This window comes from Rhinolophus sinicus, linkage group LG12 (genome assembly GCF_036562045.2).
Source record: "Rhinolophus sinicus isolate RSC01 linkage group LG12, ASM3656204v1, whole genome shotgun sequence".
Classification (NCBI taxonomy): domain Eukaryota; kingdom Metazoa; phylum Chordata; class Mammalia; order Chiroptera; family Rhinolophidae; genus Rhinolophus; species Rhinolophus sinicus.
The window spans coordinates 54,539,413-54,557,343 of NC_133761.1; the positions used below are offsets into that span (position 1 = coordinate 54,539,413).

General features: G+C 46.7%; 1 protein-coding gene across 1 annotated transcript; it reads right to left on the bottom strand.

The window, feature by feature from the left end:
* MIXL1 (Mix paired-like homeobox) lies at positions 1-2,799 on the bottom strand. The gene is made up of 2 exons (XM_019730849.2): positions 2,214-2,799; positions 1-795 (listed from the first exon to the last, which is right to left on the bottom strand). Exons 1-2 carry the CDS (start codon positions 2,619-2,621, stop codon positions 493-495), a joined length of 711 nt encoding a protein of 236 aa, XP_019586408.2. The 5' UTR covers positions 2,622-2,799; the 3' UTR covers positions 1-492.
* Between the last annotated feature and the right edge of the window lie 15,132 nt (positions 2,800-17,931).

A 17,931-nucleotide genomic window follows, 5' to 3' on the forward strand; every position in this document is an offset into this window, starting at 1 on the left:
GTAAAGATGACAGACCAAATTTAAAAAGTAGTAAGTCTTGGTGACAGGATAAGCATTGAAGGAGCTGGGTTAGAGTTTAAAGTTATTATAAGCCTTGGAGGAAGCATGAGGAAGATGGCAGCTATCAAGCACATGGGGAAACTGAGTCAAGGTGAGGCGTTCTTGTGAAGAAGGTAAACGAGTTCCAAAAACCCAGTCCAAAAAATAAGAACAGGACTGGCAAGGAGCAGGGATAGAGACCAAATTGAGTGTGCAGATTTGGAGATGCACAGGTAACAATGAATGCCAGAACTGTGTGTGCTACAGAGAAAGAACTGGGCCTGTGTAAAGGTTCATAGGGGGAGGAGCTTCACGGGTGAGAGATGACTGTTGAAACCATCATCAGCGTTCACAGGGATGTGTCCTTAACATGGAAGCCAGAAAGGACAATATTCTGATGTGTCTCCCTGGCTGTCAGTCATGGCTCCTCTGAGATCTGGAATTCTAGAATCCTCAAGAGTTACCAAAAGTGGAAAAGATGTGTTCCTCCCATGAGTCCAGCTTTGAACCAATGTCTTCAGTAAGAGAATAGGTTTCAAAATTTTGACTTTGGGAGCTAGGGTCAGAGCTGCCCCTGCCAACCCTGTTGGGGTCAGGCAGGCTGTTCACATCTACCTCAAGAGGCAGCTGGGGCTTCAAACATTTCGCTTCGGGTCCATGAGCAGGGTGGTGGAGGAAGGGCTCCGGCCTGGTTGAAGGTTGAAAGGATTTCCCACTCTGACGCCGTGACTTGGCACGCCTGTTCTGGAACCACACCTGGAAGAGGGGACGGAAAAACTGCTTTGAGTTGCAGTCCTTACGCTGCTGTTACCTTCATACCGTGTTACCCCGAAAATAAGACCTAACCGGAAAATAAGCCCTAGCATGATTTTTCAGGATGATATCCCCTGAACATAAGCCCTAATGCATCTTTTGAAGCAAAACAATATAAGACCCGGTCTTATTTTCGGGGAAATACAGTAGTTCAGAAGAAGTTCCAGTTTAACATTTCCTGGCTCCCTACTCCAGACAGAACCTTCTGGTTTTCAGAAAACACTTGGGCCTTTGGTTAGAAGTTCAGAGCACCTGGCTTTCTCCGCCTCACCATTCCAGTTGCAAAATTGGAATAATGCCTAGTTCTATGTATTTAATAGGGGCTTTTGCAATAAAAACTGGAGTCACAGAAATAGAAACACTTCAAATTTGAGGGAGAAGTGCTACTATGCTTAAAGATGATTAAAATATTTTAGAAAATTTATCTTTAAAATATACACATACTTATCTAAAATATACATACACTCCTTTGTCAAATTCATCCAGGAGGTACTTTGCTCAGTGGACTTCACGCTTATGAATCAATTTTTTTGCTCACTGTTTCCCAACGAATACTGAGGGTGTCCTGCTTAGGAAGCCTCTGTAGCCACCATTGAAACTGACAGATGGATTCCACCAGGGATACAGAAAAACAAGCCCCCTCTCTCCCAGGGTTCAAATGAGGGCTCCTGCTTACAACTGCCTTTGGACTCAGACGGAAGTTGTACAGACTAACAGGCATAAAAGCAGGCTTCTCCTCACCACCTCGCTCCAGGATTCTAAGCTCAATTACTTTAGCCAATAAACGTACCTTGCACTAGATTTTTCAAACTGACAAGAAGTTCATTTGCTTCCAGCTTTGCCTCAAGATGCTACACCCCTTGGAACCAAAGTTCCACACCCAATGCCAGTCAAGAAAGTGGCCTAGGGGCCCAGGGGTAACTTAGTAAGCCAGCCCTGCCCTCTCTCAGCTACCATTCTCCTACTGGGGGAAAGCCCAACTGCCTCGTCTGTCTCTTCGTCGTGGATAAGAAGAGGTGTGAAAATATACCCATCACCTTCCAGCTGAGGATTTACTTTCTGACCATTTCAAGGGGTCGGCTAGCCTCCTGGGAGGGGCCCTTATTATAGGTACTTCATGAGATAGAAGCCATTGAGTGCATGCCTGAGTTAATTTAAAAAATCTCTATGCGGTAGGTACTGATATTGTCCCTATTTTACCGTCTAGGACACTGAGGCTAAAGGGAAGTCACTTGCCGAAGGTCAGGTAAGTAACTGGGCGCCAGGTGCCGCCCTGGGATCCTGGCTGCTAACCCTAGCCTCCCCCCCCACCCCCCCTCCAGGGCGCTCTGGCGATCGCTGGGCTGTGGCGGGCCGCTCACCTGGATCCTGGACTCTGGGAGCAGAGTGAGTGCGGCCAGGCGCTCGCGCAGGTGGATGTCGGGGTACATGGTCCGGCGGAAGACGAGCTCCAGTAGCTGCAGCTGCTCGGGGCTGAAGGACGTGCGCTTGCGGCGCTGCGACACCGACGGGGCGGCCGTGCCTTTGGGGGCCACGGGTGGGCCCAGGGCGGCGCAGGGCGGCGCGGCGGGACCGGGGCCTCTCCCGAGAAAACCGGTGAAGGCGGCCGGGGCGCTGCGCTCCGGGCCGGGGCCCGAGGGATTCGCGGGGAGCAGGGCGGCCGCGGTGCTCTGGGGCGGCGGGAGCGCCCCGCCGGCGTGCACGGGCCGGTACGACGGGAACGAGGTGCTGTCCCCGAACTGGAGCTGGCGGGACCCTGCCGTGGCCATGGCTGTCCGACCCCAGTGCGCCGCAGGGAGGGGCACCGATTCCAGTTATACGGCCCCGGGGCCGAGGAGGGGGCCTGGGATGGCGGTGCGATCAAAGGGGTGGACGCGGGGAGGCCCGTGGCTCTTTGGGGTGCGAGTCCGCCCCCGGCCCTGCCAGACACCGGTGGGGAATAATCGCTTCCGCTGACCGTGGGATGCAGGGAGGGAGGCGTGAACTTGGGTCCGGGTCCCATCCCGCCCCTTCCCCGTCCATCCGCCCCGCCAGCTCCGCCACCGCAATCCACATCCCGAGAGAGCAGCTTTGCTCAGGGAGGGGCGGCGGTGGGGCCCTGGTGCGTGGGCGGGGTGGGGACACAACCGTCTTCCCCGGTCAGGTCACCCACTCGGTGCGGCGACCCTTGGGCCGGCCTATCTCTCGGGCGGTGAGCCTTGCCCGCTGTCCCGCCTGCTGTCATCAAAGGTATTTATTTACCCCCCTGCGATGTGCTAGACCCTCTACCAGGTTGGTTAAACAGCCCAGCCCCTGACCTCCAAGCCTCCCTAACACATCCTGAATCAAAAGGAGGGGGATGCAGATAAAGGGACCTCAAAGGAAGGCAGTAAATTCACCCTGAGGAAGGGGGGCGGAGGGCCACGCTGGACCCTTTTGTCTGGAATGTGGGTGTGGGCCTAGAAACAAGGGTACCCTCAGCACGCAGGGTTGAAAACATGCCCACCTTTAGCAAACGCGTGATTTAGCCTTTCTGGAGATGCCTGATGACGCTCAAGACCAGTCCAGCTGGAAGGGAGGAGAGGAAAGGGGCTCCATGGAGTTTCCACTCCCTCTTGCCTCTAAACTTTGGGCCTTGTTTCAGGGTCCTATTTCGTCCTGATGTGTGCTGCAGCCTGGCATATGTACCTGCTTCCCCTCCTGGATTATAAAGTCTCAAGAGAGCAGAAGCCCATTTTTCTCATTCAAGGCCATGGAGTGTATATCTATGCATCAGGAACCCCCGGTAGGCCCTCCACAAACACCTGTGGAATTGGCGGTCACTGAATTCACTTGCTAGAAAGAGAAATGAGAGGTCCAGTGTAGGCACTGCTTTACCATGGAGTGGGTGGGTCCTCAAGAGATGAGCCTGGAGGCCCAGCTCTTCTTGCTTCCAGAACCGGAGCCCTCATTTCACCAGGACCATTCACTGGCCATGCTTCAGGGGGCTCTCTGTTGGGAGGGTCTTCCAGGTCCCTGTCCTGTTGCCATTCACTCTAGGACCAACATAAGGAAGAGCTGGGATATTTTCATCCTGAGTGGACTTTCTAACTGTCAAAGTAGGAAGGATTCTTGGGGCTGCTGAAGGAGTTCTGTGCTCAATTCTCTCCTGGTGGGGTGGGGTGGGGGTGTCAAGGACGGTGTTCCAGACCCCTGCACAACCCCAGGGACTCTTAGGGCAGCCTGGCTATTCACTGCCTGCCCCTCCATCTACCCCCACCCCCAACCCTCTTTCTCTTTCTCCCTCCCTCTTTCTTCCCTCCCTTATTCCTATGCCTGGTTATTGGGATTTTCAGGCAGAGGGTATATGGGATGGGAGGGCAGATCTATTTTTCTATGCTCATTCATTCTTCCATTAAGTCAAAAGCTGTTTCTCAGTGTCCCTGTCCTAGGTCGTGCATTATGCACATTCCTATGAAGTAGGTAGTCCTGTCCCAATTGTACAGAGCAGGAAGTACTCTACCATCCTGGATGGGTCCACATGACTCCATAACCACTGAGCCAAGCTGGCCTCCAGACTCGACTCAGCTCACTGCTGAGTTCCCTGCCACCTCTGGAGAAAGGTGAACACCGTCTGCAGTCCAAGAGGGTGTTTGTTGTCTTTCAGGCTCATCGTACTCATTGGGTTCCCAGTCAAAGGCAGTAGTGATGCAGCCAGAACTAGACGAGCCATTGTTTAGCTCTGGGGACCAGGAAGCCAACCCCAGGAGGAAACCAGAGGTTCGCTTGCTGCTGGCTGCCAGCTAACATTTAATGGCCAGAGATGGCCCAGCAACCCAGAAACTCTGCCAAGGGTAAGGATCAGTCATGGGGGTTCTCTGGCCCGTGTGGAATCCCCCCCTCCCGCCCGCTTCCCCCAGTCCTCTGGCTCGGCCTCATTTCTCTGCTGCTCTCTGCTCAGTGGTGAGGCCCCCGAGCCTGCCTGTTTGATACTGTGCCCAGAAAATGGGCCTGCATCGTCAGTGGAAGTGCCTGATCATAAATGGAAACCTGGTGGTGGTGGGACAAAGCAATCTAACCATGTACGACCATCTTTTCTCTGTTGTTTAAACTGGTGGGAGGAAATTCCAACATTCAGTTTGCAGCTCGACAATCCTGCAGGCCAACTGAAAAACCATTCTCTGCTTATGAGTTTTCCCGAGAGTTGGTGCAGCAATATAATCTTCTATATTGCAATAAGATTTCAGCCCTTCCCCTTCTCTCCTTTTTCGCCTAAAATGAAGCTTTAATTGTGTGTGCTTGTATATACCTAAAAAGTAACCTCCGTGAGGCTGCAGTAGAAACCCACAAATGGAATTGGGAGTGAAGGGTTGGAAAGGGTCACTTTATTATATTCCCTTTGGTGCTGCTTTAATACTTTTTAAAATCATGTGCATATATTATTGTTATAAGTGCATTTTTGAAACCTAGTTTTTTGATGACTAAATGTGAAATGGTATTCTGGGTTGGATCCTTAGAAAAGGAAAAAGGACATTCGTGGGAAAACTGGTGAAATCCGAATTTTAAAAAAATAATAATTTTAAAAAACTGAAGCAGAGGATGCACTGTAATGAATCTGAAAAGAGAGAGTACTTCACCATGAGAATGGATTTCCCAGTTCTCTTGGGATTTTCATTGAGTACGGTTAGCAAGATGTAAGCTTCTACAGGGTCTGTACAGAAGCTCTCGCTCAAAATCAAGTTATTTTCCACTTCTCCTTGGTTTGACAGACACCTATAAAATCATAGGTGATTTTCACTAACTCCAACATCTAGATTCCTTACTCAATCACCCTGCCACAAACATACAATGAATATTTGTCAATTCTTCTATACCTGAATCCTCGGTTGGAAAATGGAAAGAGCCTCATCCTTGGCAATATCTTAAAAAAACAATTATTGCAAGTTAATTTCCCAAAATAGATAATCTGTGAAATTGAAGCACATTTTTAAATAGGCGCCCTAAAGTACTTTCTTCTACCAAAACAAGTCAGTGGACCACCTTCCGAATAGCAAAGTGAAGTTCAGGGCTAGCTGAAGACACCATCACTGAGATCACAGGTGGGGGGCCCTTCCCCAATACCTGGGCTTGCTGTCTTGATTTGCTTTTGGCCGTTATTTATGTTTGATCTGCAGTCACATCTGTTGAAATAGATACAAGGGGAGTGCAAGGTGAAATAGAAGACAATCCTCAGAGACACTTCCTGTGTAAGACAGATAAGTATAAGGAAAGATGCAATAGAAAAGCAGTAAGCTAAACACAAAACAAAACAAAAACAAAATAAAAAAACATACAATCCACAGCAGCCCGGGCTGGGAAGGATGGAACCATCTGCGGCCGCCGTTCTGTTCTGTTCTACATCCTCAGTATTTCCTACCGCGGTTCCTGTCCCTGACTCCCCCAAATCTCACAGAGGCCTGCCTTTCCTCTCTAAGTGCTAAGTACTCTCTTCCCCGGCTCTCTTTGTTGTTCAAGCCAGGCCGTCCGTGCTGCTGTAAGACCTGGCTTGGGAGCCCTGGGTGTTTATTAAAGAGTGAATCAGGAAAAGGCAGCCGAGGGGAGTCGATGGCCCGACTTCCACTTTGAGATCCCAGGGCTGTTGGCCCCTTTGATCCTGGCCTCACTTTGATTTTTTCTCCTCTCCTGCCCAGGCCTCTTCAGGTTCCCAAAGTTTATTTCAGGACCAGTGCTTACAAGGGATTGAAAGACAACACCCCACCCAAAAGGTATTAATGTACCAGGAAAGTGATAAATGTTAAGAAGTTTTTTTCTGTTGTTTCGTCAGCACCATATAAATTCAAATGACAAACGCAAAACAGATTTTGAACCCAACATGTTGCGTTTTTTAAGATGATTCCTTTTCTTCTTTCAATGATTTCTTCCCAAATCCTCTGAATAGGAAAGACCCCTCTGTGTGATTTTTTTCATGGTCCCTATTCACATAGTGAATCAATAAAGTTAAAAGAACTTTTCAACCTTGGAGAAAGGAAACCATACATTTTCCAAGCTTGTGTCTACACACTGGAAATGACGGACTGAAACAGCTAGCAGAATATTTGGTCCTCAAACCTAATGTTTGTTTGACTTCTGGAACGTGCCTCTTGAGCACTTTAAATGGGACTAGTGTGACTGAGGAGCTGAATTTTTTAGTTTATTTCAGTGGAATTAATTTAAATTTAAATAGCCACACATGGCTAGTGGCTACCGTATTTAACAACATAGCTCTATAGCATCATTTGGCAAATCAGTCTTTTTTTTGGATAATTTTTCATATGTAGATGCAAAGAGGTATTTTGTTGGTAAAAAACTGAACACCAGATTTGAATTCTAGACTCTCGTTTTTATTGTTTAAACAGAACTCTGGATCGTCAAAATGATTCCCTCATTTTCATACCAGACAGTCTCATAGATTTGGCTGAACAGTGTATAAAGCATTCATAAATGGTCTTTTTTCAAAAGCGACAATGTGAGAGCACTTGCTGGTAAACAGTTTATGATACTGCAAGTTTCTTTAACAGTGTCATTTGATGTAAGCCCCATTTTGTTTCGATCATTTTGTTCTTTTCTAGCCATATAATGAAACTTTGCTTCGGAAGTTCTCTGATTTTCTCGTTGGGATGTGACACGATATTGAATTAGCATATATCACATATCTTGCATGAGGTCTCATTGAACAAGGACAAGTAAAGGGAGAGGCATCAGGAGAACACAGAATCTGCCAATACCGGTCTTTTCTGCCCCCAAATAATTTATTAATGTGTTAGCAGATACCCAGAGTAATCTAAGGTCAATTCTGGACGCCATGTCCTAGCCAGCATGTATTGGGTGTGTATTTCTAAAAGAATTGCCTTTTGCTGGATATGATAAGTCTCTAATAGCTGAGGGACATCTGTACAGGTAAAATACCACCTGAACTGGTCCAAGGAAGTACAGATTCTTGGTGGATATAGGATATAACAACGAACTTTCAAATAGATTCTAATCCATTTTAGTGTACACTAAGAAACGTGGTTTTAAATAAACAGGTCCACTTTCTCAGGCAATTGGCCCTTTAGCTTTCATAGTAACTTGAACTTTCAGTCCCCCTTTGGATAGAAGAAGAAGTAACATTGGCGTCCTCCTCTTTCAGATCACACTCACGCGCTCCGAGCGCCAACTACACACCACACACCATTCCTGGCCTGGAATATTTAGTCGCATCTGAAAGTGACAAAACTATTAAACACTCCTGAGGTAGCCCTTTAAGAAATAATTTCAAGGGGCCGGCCCGGTGGCTCAGGCGGTTAGAGCTCCATGCTCCTAACTCCGAAGGCTGCTGGTTCAATTCCCACATGGGCCAGAAGGCTCTCAACCACAAGGTTGCTGGTTCGACTCCTCGGGTCCTGCAGGGGATGGTGGGCTCTGCCCCCTGCAACTAAGATTTAACAGGGCACCTTGAGCTGAGCTGCCTCCCGGATGGCTCAGTTGGTGGGAGCACGGGCTCTCAACCACAAGGTTGCCAGTTCAATTCCTCGAGTCCCGCAAGGGATGGTGGGCAGTGCCCCTTGAAACTAAGATTGAACATGGTACCTTGAGCTGAGCTGCCGCTGAGCTTCCAGATGGCTCAGTTGGTTGGAGTGTGTCCTCTCAACCACAAGGTTGCCGGTTCGACTCCTGCAAGAGAGGGTGGGCTGTGAAATTTTTAGAAAAGAAAAAAAAAAAAGAAATAATTTCAAGAGGCTAGACAGTACGATTTGAGGATCAATAAGAATAATAACAGCAATAGATTGAAACACATCAAATATGTTAAAATCTGTTGTTTCGTAATGATCATAAAAGACAAAAATTGGTCATCTTTGGAGGATTCTAGGGAACAAATCCTTTGTTCTGAAAAAATGGTAAATAAAGAGAAGGAAACAAGTATTTATCCTGCTTTTCTCTATGACTATAACTCAGGGTAAACAAACTGTTGATAGAGAAAAGATTCTCCTTATAGAAGTATTCTGCTGATAAATGAAAAAGAATGGTAGAATATCCCCATTTTGCAACCTCTAATGAAATCATGAACCTAAGCGATAATCATCGTTACTGCCTTGTAGAAATGTACGTCACCACCTATGAACCATTCTTGCCAAAAGATAGAACCAGAATCGAATCCAGCACAAACAATCCTTCACCTGGAAGGTCCCCTTTCTTCTCCCTCAGTGTCCTGTACAAGTTTCTGGCAGCTCTGGGCTGAGTTCTGGGGTATCTCCAAGAACTGTCTTATCTATTTTTAAGTCTCCTAGAGATGTAGAAGTGCTAGAAGTCATGTCAGCCAAGGTGACAAAGAGCCCAACTATCAGAGGGGCAGCTTAGAACTGTTCCTTTGTAAGTCTGGGATAAGAGGCTCCCCGGTTTCAACCACAGAACCCAAGTGGGGTTTAAGAAACCTGCCCCCTATGGGGCCGGCCCCACTCCTGCCTCAGACACGGGGTGCATCCTCTGGGGCAGCCCTGTTGGGTTTGGGGTGCGCTTTGGGGCATACACATCTTTTCATATGTCTCTTGGCCATCTGTATGTCCTCTTTGGAGAAATGTCTATTCAGGTCCTCTGCCCATTTTTAATTTGGATTGTTTGGTTTTTTGTTGTTGAGTTGTATGAGTTCCTTATATATTTGGATATTAGCCCCTTGGTCCTGGGCCCCTGAGCAGGAGCAGGGTGGGGGCGACAGGGGTCCTCTCCCGGTGATGCAGAGCTGAGGAGCCCACCCCAGGAACTTTCACAGCAGCCGGAGAACCTGCTGCAAGTTCTCCATGTTGCCTCCTGTAGGCCTAATGGAGGATTTACCAGGCCCGGCCCAGCCTGGAGGTCCTGTGTGACCCTTTGAGGCACCAATGGATGTAGGCCTTTGCTCAAGTGGTTTCAAGGAGCCTTTCCTTCCCGTGGCTCTGGGGGGTGAGGGGTGATTGGAGGAGGAAACAGGCCCAGGAGGCCCTCTGACCAAATCCAGGGCTTACACCACCTGCTCCACCTTTAGGCAACTCTGCTCACCTCTCAAATCCCACTCGTCCACCACTGCTCCTGCTCGAGGGTAACCTGGTCCCTCCTCCTGATACTCTGTCCCAATCTCATATTTCAAGACCCAGTTCAAGCCCTCCATCCACCTGCAAACCGCACTTTCTCTCTCAGGCCTGCCCTTAGCTGCCCACCTGAGTTCTGTGGTTCCCCAGTCATTCCACGTGCGTCCACTTTCTGTAGAAATCAAATATAAACCACAGAGAAAAACAAAGACCCATAAAATAATCTATCTGAAGCCACGCCCTATCGACCCTTTCATGTAAAACCTTTTCTCTGTGTGTACATGTATGTATGTGGGGGACCACACACATACATGTACACATGTGTGGGTGTGTGTACATATGTATATAAATTTCATGTATAGTTTTTGTGTAGACTAATCTTGTTTCCATAACCAGAATATAATTTTTTGTGGGCATGAATGTGTAATATTATTTTCTTCCCCAGCTGCCTAACTCACTATGAAATCTGTAATAGGCTCTCAAGACATTAGAATGAGTCATTGGAAGAAATCTCACAGCTGACAATCCAAACTCTGTGAGTGCCCAGGTGTGGGAAGAAGGGGACTGCATGGAGGAAAGGGACTTGGACACTTTCCCCTTACGGGCTTTCAAAGTATCTGTATTTATTGTACAGCAGCCATTCTGAAACTCTTGTAATCGGCCATGTGTTCTAGGTTTGGAAGGACTCAGGATACGCCCAGGATATGCCAGGGGACGTCTTGGAGCTCCAGTTCTGGAAAGACCCTGCTTTCTTGGGTCCAGCCCTGCTTAGAAAGAGTCGGATGCTGGCTTGGGGTGGGAGAAGAATGCAATTTATTTCACTCCAAGAAGGGCCTGTGTGACTTGTGGTCTGAGCTGGGGCCTTGGAGACAGCTTTTATCTTGGCCCGAAGATGTTTTGAAAGCCTTTAGTTCAGGAGAGGATCAGAAACTTGAGCCCACCGCTGCCCCTGGCACATCCAGAAAAGAAGGAAGTAGAGTGGAGAGTGTGGTTGGAGGAGAGTGACTTGGGGGTCCCTGAGGCACCTTGAGTCTGAGGGCTGAAGAGGTGGGGTCTGCCAGGGGAGGATGAAGAGGGGCTGGCTCAGGCTGTTGTTTGGGGAGCATTCATCTCAGACTCTAAAAAGCCTCTCCCTGTTTTAGCCCCACAACTCTTCCTCACAGCAGGTGTAATACTGAACTGTGCCTGGCTGTCATTCAGCAGGCTAGATCCAGACAGGGCAACCCTCCCCACACATGGTCCCATCCAAGTGACCTCCCTTCCTCCCACGCCGTCGCCAGAGTTCCTGACCTCACGTAAATGACCTGGGCTTCTGTCTCATGCAGACGTGTACACACCCAAAAGGAGCCGTGACCCCAGGACCAAGTCAGGGTCTTCTGCGGGCACTCCCAGCCCTCCTGTCTCACCGCCTAGCTTGCTTGACCGGGTCCCTGTGTCATTGTCTCCTTCCCTGGGAGACATAAGAAGCTACATCTGACTTGTTCTCCATTCCCCCACCCCCAGCCCGGTATCTGGTATATAGTAGAGGCTCAATGAACATTTCATTGTGAATAAACATCGGGCTCAGCGTGCTCGTGCTACGTGAGCTTAGGCCGTCCCTGGCTTCTGTGGGTCAAGACTCCAACACCAGGCAGGGTGCACATTTGAGTTTGTCTTCACTTTAGTACCTCATCAGTTGTCGGACCTCGGACAAGCCCCTTAACCTCTCTGAGCTTTGGTTTTCTCATCTGCAGAATATGCCTTCAAGGAACAGAGGAGCTTACCTGCAAAAGGGCTTTTAGAGCTGGCTAGCCCAGGCCAAGTGTGAGGCTACATGCAGTGGTAACGAACATGCTACCGTGTTTCCCCGAAATAAGACCCAGCCGGACAGTCAGCTCCAATGTGTCTTTTGGAGCAAAAATTAAATAAGACCCAGTATTATATTATATTATATTATATTATATTATATTATATTATATTATACCCGGTCTTATCAGACCAGGTCTTATATAATATAATATCATCTTATAATACAATATATTATAAGGGTATAATATAACATAATATAACATATATAAGACCGGGTCTTATATTAATTTTTGCTCCAAAAGACATATTGGAGCTGATAGTCCGGCTAGGTCTTATTTCGGGGAAACACAGTAGGAGCAGCTCGTTGATCCCCACTGTTATACATTATTGGTGGTACTGCAGCTTGAGTGAAGTGGAGGGGCTGTGTGCACTCCCTTTGGACCTGCTGCCACCCGCCCGCAGTGGCATCCTGGGCCAGGCTCCTGGCAGGCACCCAGACCACCCGTCTGTCACATCTCACACACTGCTTTGCAAAGTCAGTGTTGTTTCAGGTGTGCTCATCTTGGCTCCCATCTGGCCTGTGAGCTCCTGGTGAGCAGGGTCCCAGGTGGATGCTGAATTCTGGGACCAGCTCAAATGGCAGTTGCACAGGCAGTGGCTATAGGAAAAGCCAGGCATGAGCTCTGGAGAGTGTAGAGGTGAGGAGTATGGCACCCACGCAAGGTGCTGAGACCCAAGAGGACCCCGGAAGACACCCATGCAAGAGCAAGGGTCTGGTTCAGCGTCTCTTTCAGGAGGACTCTCAGTGGGGTTTCTTTCAGCCGTTGCAGGTTTCTGTCAACTGAGTTATCCAGTTGGGATTTATCCACGGCTGGAGCCACTGACACCGGCTCCTAGAAACCTCAGTTTTGAAACCTCAGTTTTGCTAGCAGTGAAATGGGGAAAGTGGTACCTGCCTCCTACCTTCTTCCTGGGCCTTCTTTGATAGTTGAAACTTTTCTCAGCACTTTAAAAGGTTCAGATGAAAGGCACTGATAGGATGAAAGGGTCTTAGGGCCACTTTAAGTTTCTCCCAGTTTTTGAAGCCTTGGAGAAGCGGCTGGAGGAAGTGGTCAGCTGTCAGGTACTTGTGAAGTCGCCCAGAGGGTGATGTCGCTGGATAATTAGCATGCCAATGAGCCACACCTAGGGAGTGAAGGCAGTAGGGGACCTGGGGACCCTTATCAGGGACTGAAACCGGTCATTTCCCTGAGGTGAGGGGCATAGAAAAATGGTCCCAGAGGATGGAGGCCAGAGAGGCAAAACCTTGGGCAACGCCTCCACCTTCTCTGGGACTGTTTCCTGGTGTGTAGAGGAGAAAGCTGAGAACAGGAGTGTTTCCCAAACTTGGCTGCACTCATGGTCACCTAGGGAGATTTTTCAAGTCCTGCACCTCGGATGGAATCAATCTGAGCCAGTGGGGGCGGGAGCCTGGCATCAGAAGTTTTAAAAACTCCCCAAGTGATTCCAATGTGCAGCTTAGTTTGAGGACTGGAATAGGGGGTTTCTAGCATTGTGTGATTCACTGATGAGAACGCACTTTCCCACACTGAGGAGTCTCGGGGGATAAAGGGGGAGGTCGCGGGGGGGGGGGTCAACTTAACCCATACGTCAACTTAACCTATATATCTGAGTATTTTGCAACACCTTCTGTGTACAGAACTGTTGTTAATTTATTTCCAACCACTTCTCAATTATACACTAGAAGGCAGAAGGCAGAATATGGCAGCACTGAAATCCATATTAAATCTTCCCAGGACTCGTTTTGGTCAGATTTTAGTCTCCTTGACCAATTCTTTTTTAAAAAACAGAGTTGCCAGTAGGTAATCCCATCAGGCTATTCTGAGTTTTCGATCTCTTCATTTCTACTGACTCTCTTTGGTGGAAATCTGGATGAACAGTGAGCTGATGTGAAAGCCAGCTGCCAGGAGACCGGAGGGGCAGGAAGGAGCAAAGTGTCAAGTCATCAGAAGTGGGAGGGGTTTAAGCCTCGTGTCTGGCTCCTCTCCCTCTCTCGGCCTCTGAGGCTCCAAGTCAACACTTTAAAAAAAAAAAAAAGATTTTTATTGGGGAAGGGGAACAGGACTTTATTGGGGAACAGTGTGCACTTCCAAGATTTTTTCCAAGTCAAGTTGTCCTTTCAATCGTAGTTGTGTAGGGCGCAGCTCAGCTCCAGGTCCAGTTGCTGTTGTTAGTTGCAGGGGGTGCAGCCCACCATCCCTTGCAGGAGTCGAACTTGTGGTTGACAGGACGCGCTCCAACCAACTGAGCCATCCGGGAGCTCAAGTCAACACTCTTGTACCACCACGGTAGACTTGGAGGGCACTGGTTGTGATTCTCACCAGGTGCCACCATGGGGCTCTGGACCTGCCCCAGGGCCCTGGGTGCAGAGAGCGAAACTGTGCTGCCTGAGGGTGACCAGGATTCTTTGCTTGATCCAACTTTCGTCAGGGTACTGAAACTTCTCAGAGCCATCTGTGCCTTTCCTTGCAAAATTCAGAAGTTCCGCTCAGAGGAGGGTCTTTGTCACCATAGCTGACACTAATTGAGTTTTTCCTCTGAGCTGAGTTCTGCATTCAATGCTTCTATACTTTCTCTCATTTAACCCTTATGGCAACCCTGTGTGGTAAGTATTGTCACAATTATTGTTGCCGTTTATTTTATTTATTTTATGGAGATGAAATCGCATAGCATAAAATGAACCATTTCAAAGTGTACAATACAGTGGCATTTCATACGTTCACAGTGTCGTGTAACTGTCTCATCTGTCTAGTTCCAGACACTAGCATCACCCCCAAAGCAGACCCTGGGCCTATGAAGCAGTGATCCTTCCTTCCCCCTCCCCCAGGCCCTAGCAAACACCAATCTATTTTCTTTCTCTAGGAATTTGCCTATTCTCAAAATTTCATAAAAATGGAATCATCCATCATGTGACCTTACGTGCCTGGCTATCTCTCACTTGGTGTAATATCTTCAAGGTTCATCTAATGTGGCAAGTAGGTATTAGTACTTTATTCCTTTTTGATGGCTGGATAATATCCCATTATTTTTATGGCTGCCCTCCCCTCAGCACATGCGGGACACAGAGGAGGTGTAAGGAAAAAAGTGCTGGTTGGTAACTTGACCCCTCTACAGCTGATCTGATTATAAACCAGCACTAATTGAAGGTTGGTTGGGGGGATTATGGTACATTCGTAGGATAGAATATTATGTAGCCATTACAAGTTGTGTTGTGAAATAATATTTACTGTTGTGAGAAAATGATATATTGCTGAGGGGGAAAGCAAGGTACACAACAAAACAACATGTAAAATATGCCATTTTCTAAAAAATACACATATATATTCACAGAAAAACTTCTGGAGGGGTGTCAAAATATTAACTCTGCTCACTTTTAGATAATGAGATTATGGGTTGTACTCATTTAATTGGGGAGAAATAATACAATAAACATTATTTTAAAAATCTGTTAGATGTATTTACTCCCCAAAGAAGCTACCTCAAAGGCCACTTCTGTCCCGACCCCCAATTCTCGGCAAGGCACAAGAGGAGGCCCTCAGCGGTTTTCAAAGCTATTCCCAGACCAGGAGAATCCATCTTTCTCTGGATGCCAGATGGTGGGGTGTGAGGTGGGAAGGGACTGATACCACAGGGGGGACTGGCCAATCAGCTGGGCCGAGGGAACTTTGAGTCAAATATGGCTTCCACCAGCAGGCAGGGCCAACCGTTAACCACTCAGTTTTCTCATCCCTTACCATTTCATGGCTCAAAACCCTTACCTAGCTAGCACTGGGAGAGGGGCTAATTACACAGTACAACCGGGAATGTGGCCCCCGGCCCTTCCCCAGGTGTCTGAGAGACTGGGTGGGCTCATCGTATCGGGGTAGCTGTGTCCTCTACTCCCCAAAGTTCCAGAGGGTTCCGAGTCTCTGATTAGATAAACGGGGGTACATCGGTTCAAAAGAAACCTAGACACAACCAAAAAGAATTGGTAGCTCTAAATGTACTATCGTGGAAAGAGGTCACCCATAAAATTGGAAATGGAAAAAGCAAATGACCAAGCAAGATATATATTGTAAGTACATTTGTATGTTTTAAAAGGCTTTGTACTGTGTGTGTGTGTGTGTATATATATATATATATATATATATATATATATATATATGTATATGTATATATTCGCATATTCATAGAAGAAACTTCAGGAAAGGATACATGAGAAACCCTTACCTTGGTAAGTGGGGCTGGGGAGTTTAGAGGTGGGAGAGGGGCATTTTACTTCTCACCTCGTACCCCTTAATGCTGTGCGAATATTTTTTTATCACAAATATGTGTTGTTTTGAGATTAACTAGAAAGTAAATATATTAGAAAGAAGTTAATAAAGAATAAAGGATATTCCTTTATCGAGAATGTATATGAATTATTAGTAATATTTATAAATAATATTAAGGATTATATTAAAAGATATACTTATGTTTTACATGAATTAAAATATCGTATATTGAAATGTATTAACTATGGTTAACATTAGTAAAAATTAATAAATAAAATTCATAACGAATAAAAATAATTAGAATATTGCCTGGTCCCACCGCCTGGCTTCTGACTAGGGGCATGTTCTCTGGGGCTCCAGCCCTGTTCCACACACTGACACAAGAGCTGCCATAGCCCTGCTTCCTGGACAGCTTAAAAATGGTTGGTTTTTAAAAAAATAAAATAAATAGATATAACCTGGTACACTTTCCTGTGCCATTGGGGAGGTCATACCTAGCACACTCTTGGAACTTATTTTCAGGCCCTCTGCAATGAGGGTTTTATTTGATTATCACCTTTCTATCTGCCTCAGCTGGAATCCTGCTGTCTGACACCTGGAAAGCCAATACCCTGGTCCCTGCTCTGGGGTCTGTACACCACCTTTTTCCTGGGTGTCAGGACTTCCTGCTGTTTGAAGATATGTGGTGTGACTGGGCTGGTTCTGACTCTTTAGAATTACTGCCCCTGAGACCTCCCACTCGGCTCTACCCACCCCCCTGACAACCCCTTTTTTGTTTTGGGGCCACATCTGCCCTTGAGGCATTTCTACTTTCCTCTGCTTTGGGGAGAAGAGCCTGGCGATCTGGGGGTGAGGCCGGGGGCACACGATGTTCTGCAACGCATGGGTCAGTACCCAACCTCCCATCCAACCTCCCACGTCCTGCTGGATGGTCACAGAGACAAAAAGCCTGTCTGCAATTATCTAGCACAGGCCTGTTTATTTTACAAATAAACACAGTGAATTTTTGCACAGTTTTATTATAACATGCACTAAACTTTTCAGGGAACTATCTACGTATAAATTAATTTTTTCTGAAGAGTTTCATATTCTTCCTCTGGTGCATTTCTCCCAGGAATTTTCTTTTCAATGAGATTATCTTCAAGGCAAAAAAATGTGTATCAGACTCGAGTTCCAAGTAGTACATATTTTATTCACTTATATACATACATGTACCCTCGCCCTTTAACCTTCTTACTGCCTCTCTGTTGCTATCAGTCATTTCTTATCCCTCAGCCCCCAGGCTGCACTTACAGTTAAGGAGAGTTTGTCCATCATACAAATCAGCTGTTAGTACACAGAAGTCACATAGTCCTCACCGTGCTGAAATACTTTTCTCCAGCTTTGGGGAAGTGATTAGATGTTAATTTAAACAGACACAGAGAATGTTTCTGAGACAACATAATGCCTGAGCCTCATCTGGTGAGATAAATTGCCTTATGCTTCTTAACACAACAAAATGTATCTTTGGGAACTGAGAAGAATCAAAGACTATTTAAAACAAAAACAGAAAATCACACATGCTAATCACACAATAGATTGAATGATACAGTAACATTCTGTCAAAATAGATTTTCAGGGAGGCTTGTCATTTCAAACAGGCCAGAAAAAAAATCCTAAAAGGTGTATTTTATACGCGTGGCTCTTTGTCCTCTCAAGAGTTACTTTCTCATTTAAAGTTTATAAATAATATTTAGAAAAAGAATATTTATTAGAAGACAGATTGTCTATATCAGTCGATTTATTGTGAGAGGTTATCAACAACTGCTTTTAATGTTCAAATGTCGAGAAGTTGGAAGGCAGAAATATATTTTGCAATTAAATATGTGGCACAGTATTTCCCTAAGTGGAAATCATTTATTTCCCCTATAACCTAATTTTTAAAAATGAATCTCTTTAAA